The sequence below is a fragment of the Diabrotica virgifera genome, chromosome 6, assembly GCF_917563875.1.
Source record: "Diabrotica virgifera virgifera chromosome 6, PGI_DIABVI_V3a".
NCBI classification, from domain to species: Eukaryota; Metazoa; Arthropoda; class Insecta; order Coleoptera; family Chrysomelidae; genus Diabrotica; species Diabrotica virgifera.
The window spans coordinates 139,903,958-139,917,088 of record NC_065448.1 but is presented as its reverse complement, the minus strand read 5'-3'; the positions used below and the strand labels follow the sequence as shown (position 1 = coordinate 139,917,088).

General features: G+C 32.5%; 1 protein-coding gene across 1 annotated transcript in view; it reads right to left on the bottom strand.

Annotated features, from left to right (window-relative positions):
- The window catches only part of LOC114325310 (coiled-coil domain-containing protein CG32809-like), an 837,016-nt gene that overhangs the window by 39,185 nt on the left and 784,700 nt on the right, over positions 1-13,131 (bottom strand). Inside the window, exon 5 of the mRNA XM_050653062.1 lies at positions 3,768-3,791. Coding sequence (XP_050509019.1) covers positions 3,768-3,791 — 24 coding nt within the window. The remainder of the gene's footprint in view (positions 1-3,767; positions 3,792-13,131) is intronic.

Here is a 13,131-nt window from a genome sequence, read left to right as displayed (position 1 = left end):
CTTAAATGGTGAACTTTATGCCATATTACAAGCGTTAAAGTACATTTCCAATTCACAAACCAAACACTCCTTAATAATATCGGACTCACTCAATTCACTGAGACTCATACAACAAACCTTCACGAAAAATCCTATAGTCATATTAATCCAAGAAATATTGCACAGTCTGCATCAAACAGACTCAAAAATAGTTTTTCTATGGGTTCCCTCTCATTCTGGAATCGAGGGAAATGAAAACGCTGATCGTTGGGCTTACACAGCTGCGCAATTACCATTATTAACAGAACAATCAATTCCAGCCGCAGATACAAAACAATTACTAAAATCAATGACTCTCAATTTATGGAATGAAAAGTGGAAAACATCTACGAGCAAGTTAAGAGACGTTAAGGAAGATACTGGTCCATGGAATCCACATACAATCAACAGATCGAACCAAGTCATCTTATCTCGTCTTCGGTTAGGACACTGTAAACTTACTCATGAGCATCTCATTACCCATACCGAAGCACCAAAATGCAGAAGGTGTAATATACCAGTATCAGTAAAACATGTGCTAACAGAATGTGATGAATTTGCCGCTTATAAACAATCTATTTCTGGTTATTCAAACAATATGAAAGACATTCTTAACCTGCAAACCGACTGTAAACCTCTTTTCCAATTCCTTAATAAATGTAACCTAGCAAGTAAGATTTAATTGTAGACAATTTCATACTTTTGTAAACTTATTAATTGTATTCTCGTTACCCCGCTGATGACCTTCGTGGTTAATGCGGTTATTTCTAAATAAAAAAAAAAAAAATAAAAAAGTTTTCCATACATAATCTAGAAAGTAATCATCAGATATTAAATTTTTTAAATCATATACACGGTGTGTCGAAAATGATGAATTTTATGTTCATATTCTTTGACAAACCTCGTATATGACTGAAAAAATTTAATATTTGATGACTGTATTTGAGGTTTTACAACATGCAGAACTTTTTATAAAGAATAACTTTTTTTCATAAAACTCAAAAAACAAAAATTCCCATGTAGTGTCAACTAAATTGAACACCTTGTATAATAGACAAATTTAATAATATATTTTCAAAGAGACCAAGAACCGGTTACACAGTTTATCCCAAACCCTTTTTTCAATACATCATTAATTTTTCGTCATATTATAAGATTCAGAGCTATCCTATAAAGAATGTGGATGAATCACTGCATGACATTTTATGTTTATATAAATATCATTATTTATATAAAAATTTGACAAAATATTAATATTTCAAATATTTTAAGAAAAAAATAAATAAATATAGATACAATTTCACTATACAATGTCCGAATATACCAATGCCATAAATTATTTATATTTACGTCGTTGACAAATTTCTATCCTAGAATTACAATTGTCATTTTATCCGCTAACATTGTGAAAGTACTGTCACGATATATTACTTTTATACCCTTCAACGAATCAGTGCTGGATTTAGGGTACTTGCGGCCCTAGGCCAAATTACCCCGAGCGGCCCCCGATAACTTCATGATTTAGAGCAACGGTTTCCAACCTTTTTTAGCTCGAGGCACACTAACTTAAAAACTGGTTCATAGACCGGGCAGTATCGTCGCCCCCTCTAGCGAAATTATTCCGATTAAATTTTTTTGCGCGAACTTACTCAAAAAGAGGTCCTTATAACATATCCACAGGCTGCCGGGCGGTGCCGTGGTCGAAAAACTGTTTAAACTATTTTTTTTAAACAAATTTACGAAAATAATTTTTTCATTGCGAAGAATTTTTTTTAGATAATTTGGGTCATTCTGAGCAAAAAATGGCTCTATTCATTTTTCTCTAAAATTGATGGTTGTCGAGTTATATGCGATTAAAAATTTGAAAAATGCAAAAATGGCCATTTTCAAGATATATGCGATTAAAAATTATTATTATGAAATTCAAAAAGTAACCAAATCAAGTTTTAAACCCCTTCTTTAAGGTCCTGAAGAGATTTTTGTCATTATTTTATTACAAAGCTGTTATTTTTAATTATTAACAATTGGCGCTATAGTCCAGAATTTATCGTCGCCCCCGTTAGTGAAATTATTCCGATTCGATTTTTTTGCACAAACTTACTTAAAAAGAGGTTCTAACATATCCACAGGGTGCCGGGCGGTGCCGTGGTCGAAAAATTGTTTTAAGAGCAATTTTTTTTTAAACAAATTCTGAGTCATACCCCAAATTATCCAAAGATAATTTGGGACATTCTAAGCAAAAAAGGTCTCTTGCGATTTTTCTCTAAAATTGATTGTTGTCGAATTATACGCGATTTAAAATTTGAAAAATGCGAAAATGGCCATATAACTCAACAACAATCAATTTTAGAGAAAAATCACAAGAGACCTTTTTTGCTCAGAATAATCCAAATTATGTAAAAAAAAAATCATTCCCAATGAATAAATTATATTTTTGAATTCGTTTAAAAAAATTGTTTAAACAATTTTTCGATCACGACACCGCCCGGCATCCTGTGGATGTGTTATAAGGACCTTTTTGAGTAAGTTTGTGCAAAAAAATCTAATCGAAATAGTTTCGCTAACGGGGGCGACGATACAGTTGGACTAAGGCGCTAATTATTAATAATTAAAAATGGCAGCTTTGTAATAAAATAATGACAAAAATCTATTCAGGACCTTGAAGAAGGGGTTTGAAACTTGATTTGGTCACTTTTTTAATTTCATAATAATAATTTTTAATCGAGTTATTAAGACTTGAAAATGGCCATTTTCGCATTTTTTAAATTTTTAATCGCATATAGCTCGACAACAATCAATTTTAGAGAAAAATGACGAGAGACATTTTTTGCTCAGAATGACCCAAATTATCTAAAAGAATATTGTTAGGAATAAAAAAAATATTTAAAAAAAAATTGTTTAAATAATTTTTCGACCACGGCACCGCCCGGCACCCTGTAGATATGTTATAAGGACCTCTTCTTGAGTAAGTTTGTGCAAAAAAATCGAATCGAAATAATTTCGCTAGCGGGGGCGACGATACTGCCGGTCTATCAGCCACGGCACACTTGGGTAAATAGGCACACCTACAGGAACTTCAGGGCACACCAGTGTGCCGCGGCACACTGGTTGGGAACCTCTGATTTAGAGACCCACAATACGACTCCTTTAGAGATTTGTATATGTTGCAAGACACATTCAAGTCTGTAGCAGTCTTTTGCAATGTTTTGCTACTCTTGTCAAAATGTTGTAAAATATCGTACCATATGTTTAGAAGATTAGCATTCTCTAATTTAATTTATAATGTTATATTTATATTTATAATCGATAATCTCTTATCTATTTACAGTAGCGGTAGTTATTAATTTATTTTGGAAAATAAAAATTCAATTTTTTTACTAAAAAATTTATTTTACCCAAACGCTGCGGTCCCCTTTTGCTTGCGGCCCTAGGCCGCGGCCTAGTCGGCCTAGTGGTAAATCCGGCACTGCAACGAATACATAATTTTTGAAGTTCTATGTATAATAATCAAGGACTTACGTTTTTTTCTGTCACTTCGAGCTAAATGCGTTAGAGCGAATTCGACAAATTTTGACACACTTAAATAAGGGTTTGGGATAAACTGTGTACTACTACTGACACAGGTAAACATTCATAATAAAAAATCACAAGATTCATTATACAATATCTCGTAAAAGCATAAAAGAATATTTTAATAATTTTGTGTTCAATAAATTACTAATTTCTAAATAACTAATTACTTTTTTTACCTTTCTAGCTCTCGTGGAACTCATCTGGTTAGCAGCATGTAACATAATTTTTAAATTAAGTGGTTGATTTTCGGTTAGCGGAAAAGTTGTTTCTGACAATTTGAACAAAGTACGCGACCCAAACAAAGAGGAAACCGTGCCCGAGGTATTCGTATCTGTCTGATGATGAATTGTATCAGAGCTTCCCCAATATTCCGGGTTTTTCTTTTTCAGAAGCGGAATAGAACGTGAAATCAATTCCAATTGAGGTGGTAGGGAAATAATACTGTTCGTCGACATATTACTAATTAAACAGTGAAAATTATATAACAAGTAATTTTTTATTTTATACCGCAAGTCCTCAGTTCAGTTGTAGTTCAGTTGAGTCACTGTAAATAAAATTATTGCTTAGCGATACCTTGATGTAGTTTTTTTAGTAGAGAAGGGATTATTTTAAAAAATATTCAAGAGTTGTACCAAACTATTTACCCACTGCTATAATGATATTATTATAGCAGTGGGTGCGTAGATTACTCCAATAAAGTTAATGAAAAATAAAATAGGAGACATGTCATTCCAATTATTGCGAGTTTGTGTTTAGCTTACAATAATAAAAAACCGCTAAATGCGGTAAAAATAAGTAGCGCACACAATATTCCAGATAAAAACGAGCTGATATGAATTAACGGGCGCAAAAATGTACTTTTATTTTGATGAAAAATGAAATTATAATTTTGTTTTAAAATATTTTTCCAAAATATTTGCTAAATTTGAAGCAAAAAGCGCTGCAAAAAAATCTCAAACTGCACACGTTATCAAAGGTAATCTTTGGTGGTGCATTTTACTTCAAATGTAGCAAATATTTTGGAAAGTCTTTCAAAATAAAACTAGAATTTTATTTTTCATTAAAATGAAAATACATTTATGAACCTGAATAGTCACCTAAATATATGCCCTGTTGTAAATATCCAGTCCTTATAACTGTCTTATGGGTGGAGAAATGTCCCAAACTACACCAGTTCTGAATCGTCCCCGATCTTCTCTCGAAATATAAAAAACTCCGAATGGTGTAACTTTTCCAAATACATACTCACACCACAAACATTTTCCCTATTTAAAAGGAAATTGGGTCATATTTCTGAGCTCTTTAACTTTTAGACTTTCTTTGAATTGAAGTGGAAAGGTAAACCGACTAGGGAAGGTTCCCTAATACTGTTGGATTCGATCCAGAAAGGAACATATGCTAGAGTGGTGCTCAGACTTAAACTGCGTGGGATCTACCACATAAACTGCAAGCTCCAGCGATCGACTGCTAGTAAAAAAAACAACTAGGACATAGCATGGATTCTTCCCAAAATATGGATTATATGCGCCGAATGATACACCAACTGAGTTGCTGAAACTAATAGAGGATGATAACATAAAAGTAGTAGTGAGACTTTTTAATTCAATATATAACACCGGAGTGATTCCCACAGATTGGCTCAAATCCATCTTTGTCGCAAAAACACAATACGAGAAAATGCTCAAACTATCGATTAATTAGCCTAATAAGCAGCACTTTTAAGATTTTCCTAAGAATACTTCCCAACAGAATTAGATGCAAATGCGAAGAAGATCTCCAAGATACCCAATTTGGTTTTAGAAATGCTATGGGTACCAGGGAGGCACTTTTTGCGCTTAACATCCTATTACAAAAATGCCGTGATCAAAGAAAAGATGTATTTGCATGTTTCGTGGACTTCGAAAAGGCATTCGATGAAGTACAGCATGTAAAATTAATGCAAATACTGAAAAATATCGGAATAGATGACAAAGATATTCGTGTCATTAAAAATTTGTACTGGAATCAAACTGCTACGGTCAAAATTGGAGATAGCTACACCGATGAAATCTCCATACAACGAGAAGTCTGACAAGGATGCATTTTGTCACCAACATTGTTTAATGTTTACTCGGACCAGTTATTTATAAAGACACTTGAGAGACAGCCATATGGAATAAAAATCAACGGAGAACTACTTAATGTGATAAGATATGCAGACGATACAGTAATTCTGTCAGATAATATTGAAGGTCTCCACATTCTGCTTGATCGTATTCACGAGGTAGGAGAGGAAATGGGCATTAAAATAAACTCAAACAAAACCAAATTTTTAGTGCTTAGTAGTGGGCAAAATTGAAGCATTGGAAATGTGGATTCATAGACGGATGCTGAAGATACCCTGGACAACAAAAAAAACTAATGAAGAAGTACTAAGGAAGGTTAACAAAGATAGAGGAACTGCTAAATACTGTTAAACATCGAAAAATGTCTTATCTGGGACATAAAGTGAGGGGAAGTCGATATAAAATATTACAACTGATTCTTAAAGGCAAAATAGAGGGCCGTAGAGGTGCAGGAAGAAAACAAGTTTCTTGGTTAAAAACATTCGTGAATGGACTCAGATATCAAATGCAGGACAATTATTCCATATTGCAGAAGATCGAGAAGCCTTCGCAATGGTGATCGCCAACGTCGGATAATTCTGATATGGCACGTGAAGAAGAAGATGCGCCGAATGCAGCCCTGATCAGTCGCCTATCAACTAAAACCAGTCCTTCGGACAAGGCACTCCCGGACGAGTAACTTTTAGCCTAATGAGAAAATATTTCCCCTGATCGCTACTCAGTGATAGGCTTAGAGTTTTAGCACGGAATAAATAACCATACAGAAGCGAAACTCCTGACGAAAACGGTAACACAATTTTCATGCTCATGTGTCAATGTAACTGGTGCAACCTCACTTTTGCGACTGACGTAACAGTTGTTTATAATTAAATTTTATATTTATATATGTTTTATTTTATATTTTATTTATATTTTATAGTTAAATTTTATATTTCATATTTAATTAATAACTACTTGTCAAAAATATTACCTAATTTGGAATGGTCTATTCCTTCTTAGAACATCAAGTTCTATTCTGTAACTGGTGCACAAGGTCAAATATTTCGGTCCCTACAAAATCAATGGAAATGACAGTCAGATTCGCTTCTGTGTTGTTATTTATTCTGTGGTTTTAGTAACTCGAACTTGAGAGTAATCATATGGTGTTCTCACTGGGCCATGCTTACTTAGATAACACCTCAGTCAGACGGATAAACTGGACAAAGGAACATGTAGATTCTGCGAAAATGCAGAGAAAGCTGCTAAACTTATTGCCTGCAACTGCAGAGTAATAAAATTGTTTGCCAATGCCATAAGTATTTGAAAGGGTCGAATTCGACAAAATTGAACAGCGCCGCAGTATCGTGAGTGGCCGGCTTCAGAAGTTTAGATCTGTTGGACTGAATAAATATGTACGTTAAATACAAAAGATTTTACAGATCGTAATGTTGAAAAAACTAATTAATAAGCCAATCAACTTCTTTGAAAACTACAATAATATTGAAAAACAAGAGTTTGGGACGCAATATGGAACATTATGACATAGTGTAGTTTTGAAGCAGTTTTTTTTTCATGAGCCAAAAGACTGTCTACTATTTTGCCAATCTCGTATTTTACCGCAAGTTGTTATCCAATAGCCAAAATTTGCATTATTTAAAATAAATCGCCATTAATCAACAGCACAAAAAACAAAAATGGTAAGTGATTATGGTAAGTAACAATACACTCCAACTAATACTTGGGGGCCGTTGTGGACGGGCATTAAAAGATGTAAAGTTTTAGATTTTAGATAACGTATTCTTAAGCATATTAGAGTATCAATCAAAACAGTTATTGATTTATCCATTTATCTTTTCCATGATACCCTTACCATAAAAATACGAAAAATTTCGGTTCCATTCAACAATGACAATCATTATTATGACCCAGTATACGTGAAAGACGTGCCTGAAGTATTCGTATCTTTCTGATAATAAACTAGGTTAGACAACTTCCTAAATTTGCCAGAAAGTAAGATGGAACGTGTGATTCCTTCCTCTTAGGGTGGTGGGTGAATTACCGAATTCGAAATATATTGCTTATAAAATACTATAGTAAGTGAGGCTTATAATATAAATTATTGCGAATGACTTGTTTATATTACATGAAAAATATGAGAAAGATAAAGCATATAACTTTAAATTTTTGTTGTAATGGACTAAAATTTGATATGCATGAAACTCAATTTTTTATACTATAAACAGCATTTTGGAATAATAAACTAACATACGTATTGTACGTATCTTTTGTAAAGGTTAAAAATGTAATTACATTAAAAAGTTTCGTATTTACATTAAATAATCTAGATCTAGAACATTAAATTTTAATGTTCTTCCTTAAATCTATACCCAATCTATAAGTAGCATCTTCAGTGTCTTTTTTTTTCTGTAAAATAAGAGTGGATAAAATTTTTTGCACCTAAGTGCAAACAAGTTACATTAAGTCAGGACGTCTGACCTGCTAGAAAGACGCTATTTGATAGATTCATTGGTCTGAGAAGAAGAGTAAGACCCACAACAAGTTTTCTTGATAATGTCAATGAAGACACGACAAATATCGGAATACGTCCTTGGCGGAGAAGAGCGATGGATAGGGACGACTGGATTGAAATTCTTAGGGAGGAGGCTAGGAACAGAAACCACACAGAGATACTAGTCTCCTTCTAAAGATTAAGCCAGAATAATAATGATGGTGGAATTAGTGAATGATGATGTATTGTCTACCGAAATCCAATCCTAATTACCTTTATCCTTTCCCCTAAAAAACCATGTTTACATTATTTTGTACCATATAAATTTAGACTTGTTTATTTAATTAGAGTATATAAAAGCATGGTTTATTTCATCAAAATAACATAAAAGACATTGTTTATTTCTTGTACCGTACTTTAACGAATTACGGATTTAATTACTTAAACTTAAAATGTTTGATTATATTTATATTACATTATGTTAACGAGAAAAGCATCGTAAACTCTATCCGTCGTACATATTTTGTCTTTCAGGTTTCAAACAACAAACAAGATATTTATTTTACAGAAAAAATGGTCGTATTAGGATTAGGTGAATTATAGTCTAAGAGCTAGTGAACCCTCCGACTAACGGTCGTCCTGTAAGGCTAGAAATTTTTCTAGTGATAATTCATAGCACACCAAGGCTAAAAACCAGACCTGGCAGGCCTCAGCGGTGCACGTGTATCTACCAGGTGAATCGAAAAGTGCAAATTTAGGGGGTAAAATAAACTTTCTCCTGTAAGGTTTAAATTTAGGTATGTGTTTGAGTAAGTCATTTAGAAGAAATGTGTACAATGACAGGCGATTCTGAAGAGCATAAGACCTTGCCAGGCGAGGGGAAAGATTAGGGGTTTTTCCTAAAATTATTCTATTTGCCTCGAATAATTTTTTGTAGGTTTTTTGAATCATTCCAAACAAAAAACGTCTTTAGTGATTTTTCTCTTAAAATAGTTTTTGTTATATAAGCGATTGAAAATTTTGAAAATTGCGAAATCGGCAATTTTTAACCTTAAATCGGACATTTATCTAAAAATTTCAATGTTGCCAAGGTACGTACATATTCTTCAAACATTGATTGATGAAATCCCGAAGAGTTTTTTGCAATAAAATATCGAAACCCCCTTTGTTTTTTAATTGCTAATCAAGCGGGTGCGACACTGTAGTATAAGTGAGGACGTTTGAGTTTGCATAAATTCATTATCTCGAGAATGGGCAAATTTCAAGAGAAATTCTCAGACAGGTCGATTTCTATTTTTGAATTAGGACTTTTTGGCATATATATAATACTAGTGACGTCATCCATCTGGGCGTGATGACGTAATCGATGATTTTTTTAAATAAGAGTAGCGGTTGTGTGATAGCTCATTTGAAAGGTTATTTAATTCTCTATTCAGTAATATAAACATTAATATAATTATTTATACAGGGTGTACAAAAATTTTTTTTTCTATTTGTCGAATTTAATCAAAGTTAATTGAAAAAAAAATTTTGTACACCCTGTATAAATAATTATGTTAATGTTTATACTAGTGAATAGAAAATTCAATAACCTTTCAAATGAGCTATCACACAACCCCTACTCTCATTTAAAAAAATCATCGATTACGTCATCACGCTCAGATGGATGACGTCACTAATATTATATATATCCCAAAAAGTCCTAATTTAAAAATAAAAATCGACCTGTCTGAGGATTTCTCTTGAAATTTGTCCATTCCCGAGATAATGAATTTATGCAAACTCAAACGTCCTCACTTATACTACAGTGTCGCACCCGCTTGATTAGCAATTAAAAAAACAAAGGGGTTTTCGATATTTTATTGCAAAAAACTCTTCGTGATTTCATTAATCAATGTTTAAAGAATATCTACGTATCTTGGCAACATTGAAAGTTTTAGATAAATGTTCGATTTAGCGTTAAAAATTGCCGATTTCGCAATTTTCAAAATTTTCAATCGCTTATATAACAAAAACTATTAACTTAATAGAAAAATCACTAAAGACATTTTCTGTTTGGAATGATTCAAAAAACCTAAAAAAAGTTTGTTCGATGCAAAAAGAATAATTTTAGGAAAAACCCCTAATCTTTCCCCTCGCCTGGCAAGGTCTTATGCTCTTCAGAATCGCCTGTCATTGTAAACATTTCTTCTAAATGACTTACTCAAACACATACTTAAATTTAAACCTTACAGGAGAAAGTTTATTTTACCCCCTAAATTTGCACTTTTCGATTCACCTGGTAGATACACGTGCACCACTGAGGCCTGACAGGTCATGGTTTTTAGCCGTGGTGTGCTATGAATTATTACTAGAAAAATTTCTAACCTTACAGGACGACCGTTAGTCGGAGGGTTCACTAGCTCTTAAACTATTACAGTTTATACTTAGTTTTAATTACTTTTCCTAAAGTTTATTCTTCGTTCATAAGTACACATTACCTATACGAGTACTACGAGTAGTCTCAATAAAAAAATATTAGTAATTATAAAACCAATTATGTACTAGTCTAGTATCATTGGTATAAGAAATGCCAATCTTTATCAAAACAATAGGCAACTTGCATAAATTTAAAAAATTAAATTTATGCTGAAATTCGAAAAAATGGTGTGATTCACAACATAACATAATTTAAAACATATATAAAAAAAAGTTTTTTTTGTCTTTCGTTTGGCCCGTAAAGACGATTAAAGTTCAAATTATAGCAGCTATCCCAAAACGCGCCCTCATTGGTCGTGACGTCATATAATGATTGTAGTATTGGATGTCATCGCCATTAATTCATTAGGTTTGGCATTTGTTTTGACACTGACACTCAGTTTTTGAGTGTTTTTGTTAAGCAGACAACGGATACGATAAAATTATCTTGACATACACGAAGACCTTGTGTATTAACTGAAATATCTTGAACGTTTTTTCGGCATGCAACTAACCACTTTAAATGCCGTTTTTATCGGCTGGTAATTATTCAATAATAGTTATTTTCCTAACAAGTGCAGAAAGTCATACTTTTCCGCACGCGAATGCAGTTTGCCGAACGACGCGAAACGGGAGTTCGGCAAGCTGTCGAGTGCGGGAAAGAGACTTTCTGCAAGCATTAGGAACAATATTTTTTCTACGAGTCTTTAAAAATGACCAAATCTTAATCAATTAATTTTATTAATATGAAAATACATACACAAATTAATTCTTTGACAAGGTTGTCAAAACCAAAGTTTCAGCATAATTGGATAGCATGACGACGATCTTGGTTTCCATGACGACGATTCAAAACCACTGTTATTGTCTACTGATTTGACTTTCGAATATTATGTCAAAATTATTTTATTTCATCGAATTCTCGCGTTAATTTCATTAAAACATGAACACAATAAGATATATTTGAAATAAATTATCTAAATAATATCTAAATATTAGTTTATTGCATGTATTATAATTACTTTGAGGCCATATAAAATTATCTAAATTAACACGCGTGCGGAAAAGTAAAACGCGTGCGGAAAAGTAACACGCGTGTGGAAAAGTAAAATTTTCTAAACTAAAATGCGTGCGCGAAAGTAGACATTTTTGTACGCTCGTAGAAAAATATTTTCTTGGGTTTGTTAATACTTGTAACAGAAAATACTTCTGCTGGAGTTTATGTAAAGTAAATGAGATTGGAAAGTGGTTGAAAAATAAACTACAACAGAAGTAGAAATAGAATAGCTACAAACAAAAATGTAGCAAACGTTGGGAAGCCGATGTAACAAAAAATATGATGTAACAAGAAACTAATTTTGCAGTAGTTTTTGTATCGGAAAATGTAAAGATGAAGAGAGTAAGATGAACTAATAACAGAAGTATGAATAGACAGATGCAAACTGAATGTAGTTAGGCTAGCAGGATAGGCAAGGGAATGACTACTTGACACTCAAGGACGGATACGGCATTTTGCATGCCTGTCCAAGACAGTAGATCAAAATAGATAGTGATGATGACTAGAAAAGAAAATATTAAAGTAAGAATAATGTACTGACAATAGAAAAAAAAAAGAATAATTGATAAAGAAGAACAAATCATGGGCGCCAGAAAAGGGTATCGACCACTCTTTCAGGTATCCTACACTACTGTAAAATATATTAAAACCGTAAATGCACATATAGTCTGGGCTGATTATCGGAGAATAGGCCATTTTTGGGAAAAGTTATTTACCAGCAATTTTATTGCTGGAATCGAATTATAAGATTCTATATATTAATAATATAGGTATGCAAAGTCCTCAGATAGTGTGCTGCTTTTTTTATAAACAAAATGGCGCCCGAAAATCGTGTTTTTTTTCAATTATTGCTCTATAACTCCGAAGATTTTAATTTTACAACAAAAACACTCAAATAAAAATTCACCGTGATTAAATTCTGCATAGAGACCTGTTTTTCCCGATCTGCTCCGATGAAAATTTTCCTCGGAAAATGCGGGTTTTCTTTACAAAATCTTTAATTTTCAAATAAAGTTTTAAATAAGTAATTATTTACCAATAATTAAATAATTTGGTGACTTAAAAGCCTTCTTGGTTTAGATCATAGTTCCAGAAGCTGATAAAAATTAAACGAATATTTTAGCAAAAATTCAATTGTTAATTAATAATTTACGGTTGCAATAATAACCAAAATAATTATGATACACCGATCAAACTTTGAAATCTTATAAAGATGAGATGCCTATTTAACATTTTGTCGACAAAATATAAATTTTTTGTTTTTTTGCATAATCTTTAAATGTTTAAAAAAATAGTTATAAACAAATTAACGTTTCTCAGAAAGTTTTTATTATATTGTAATTTTAAAAGTAGCTAAAATGCGCATTTCAAATTTCTTGAAAATGAATGCTTTAAAACTTTTTTGCAACCATTTTCAAAAAAGTTATGAAACA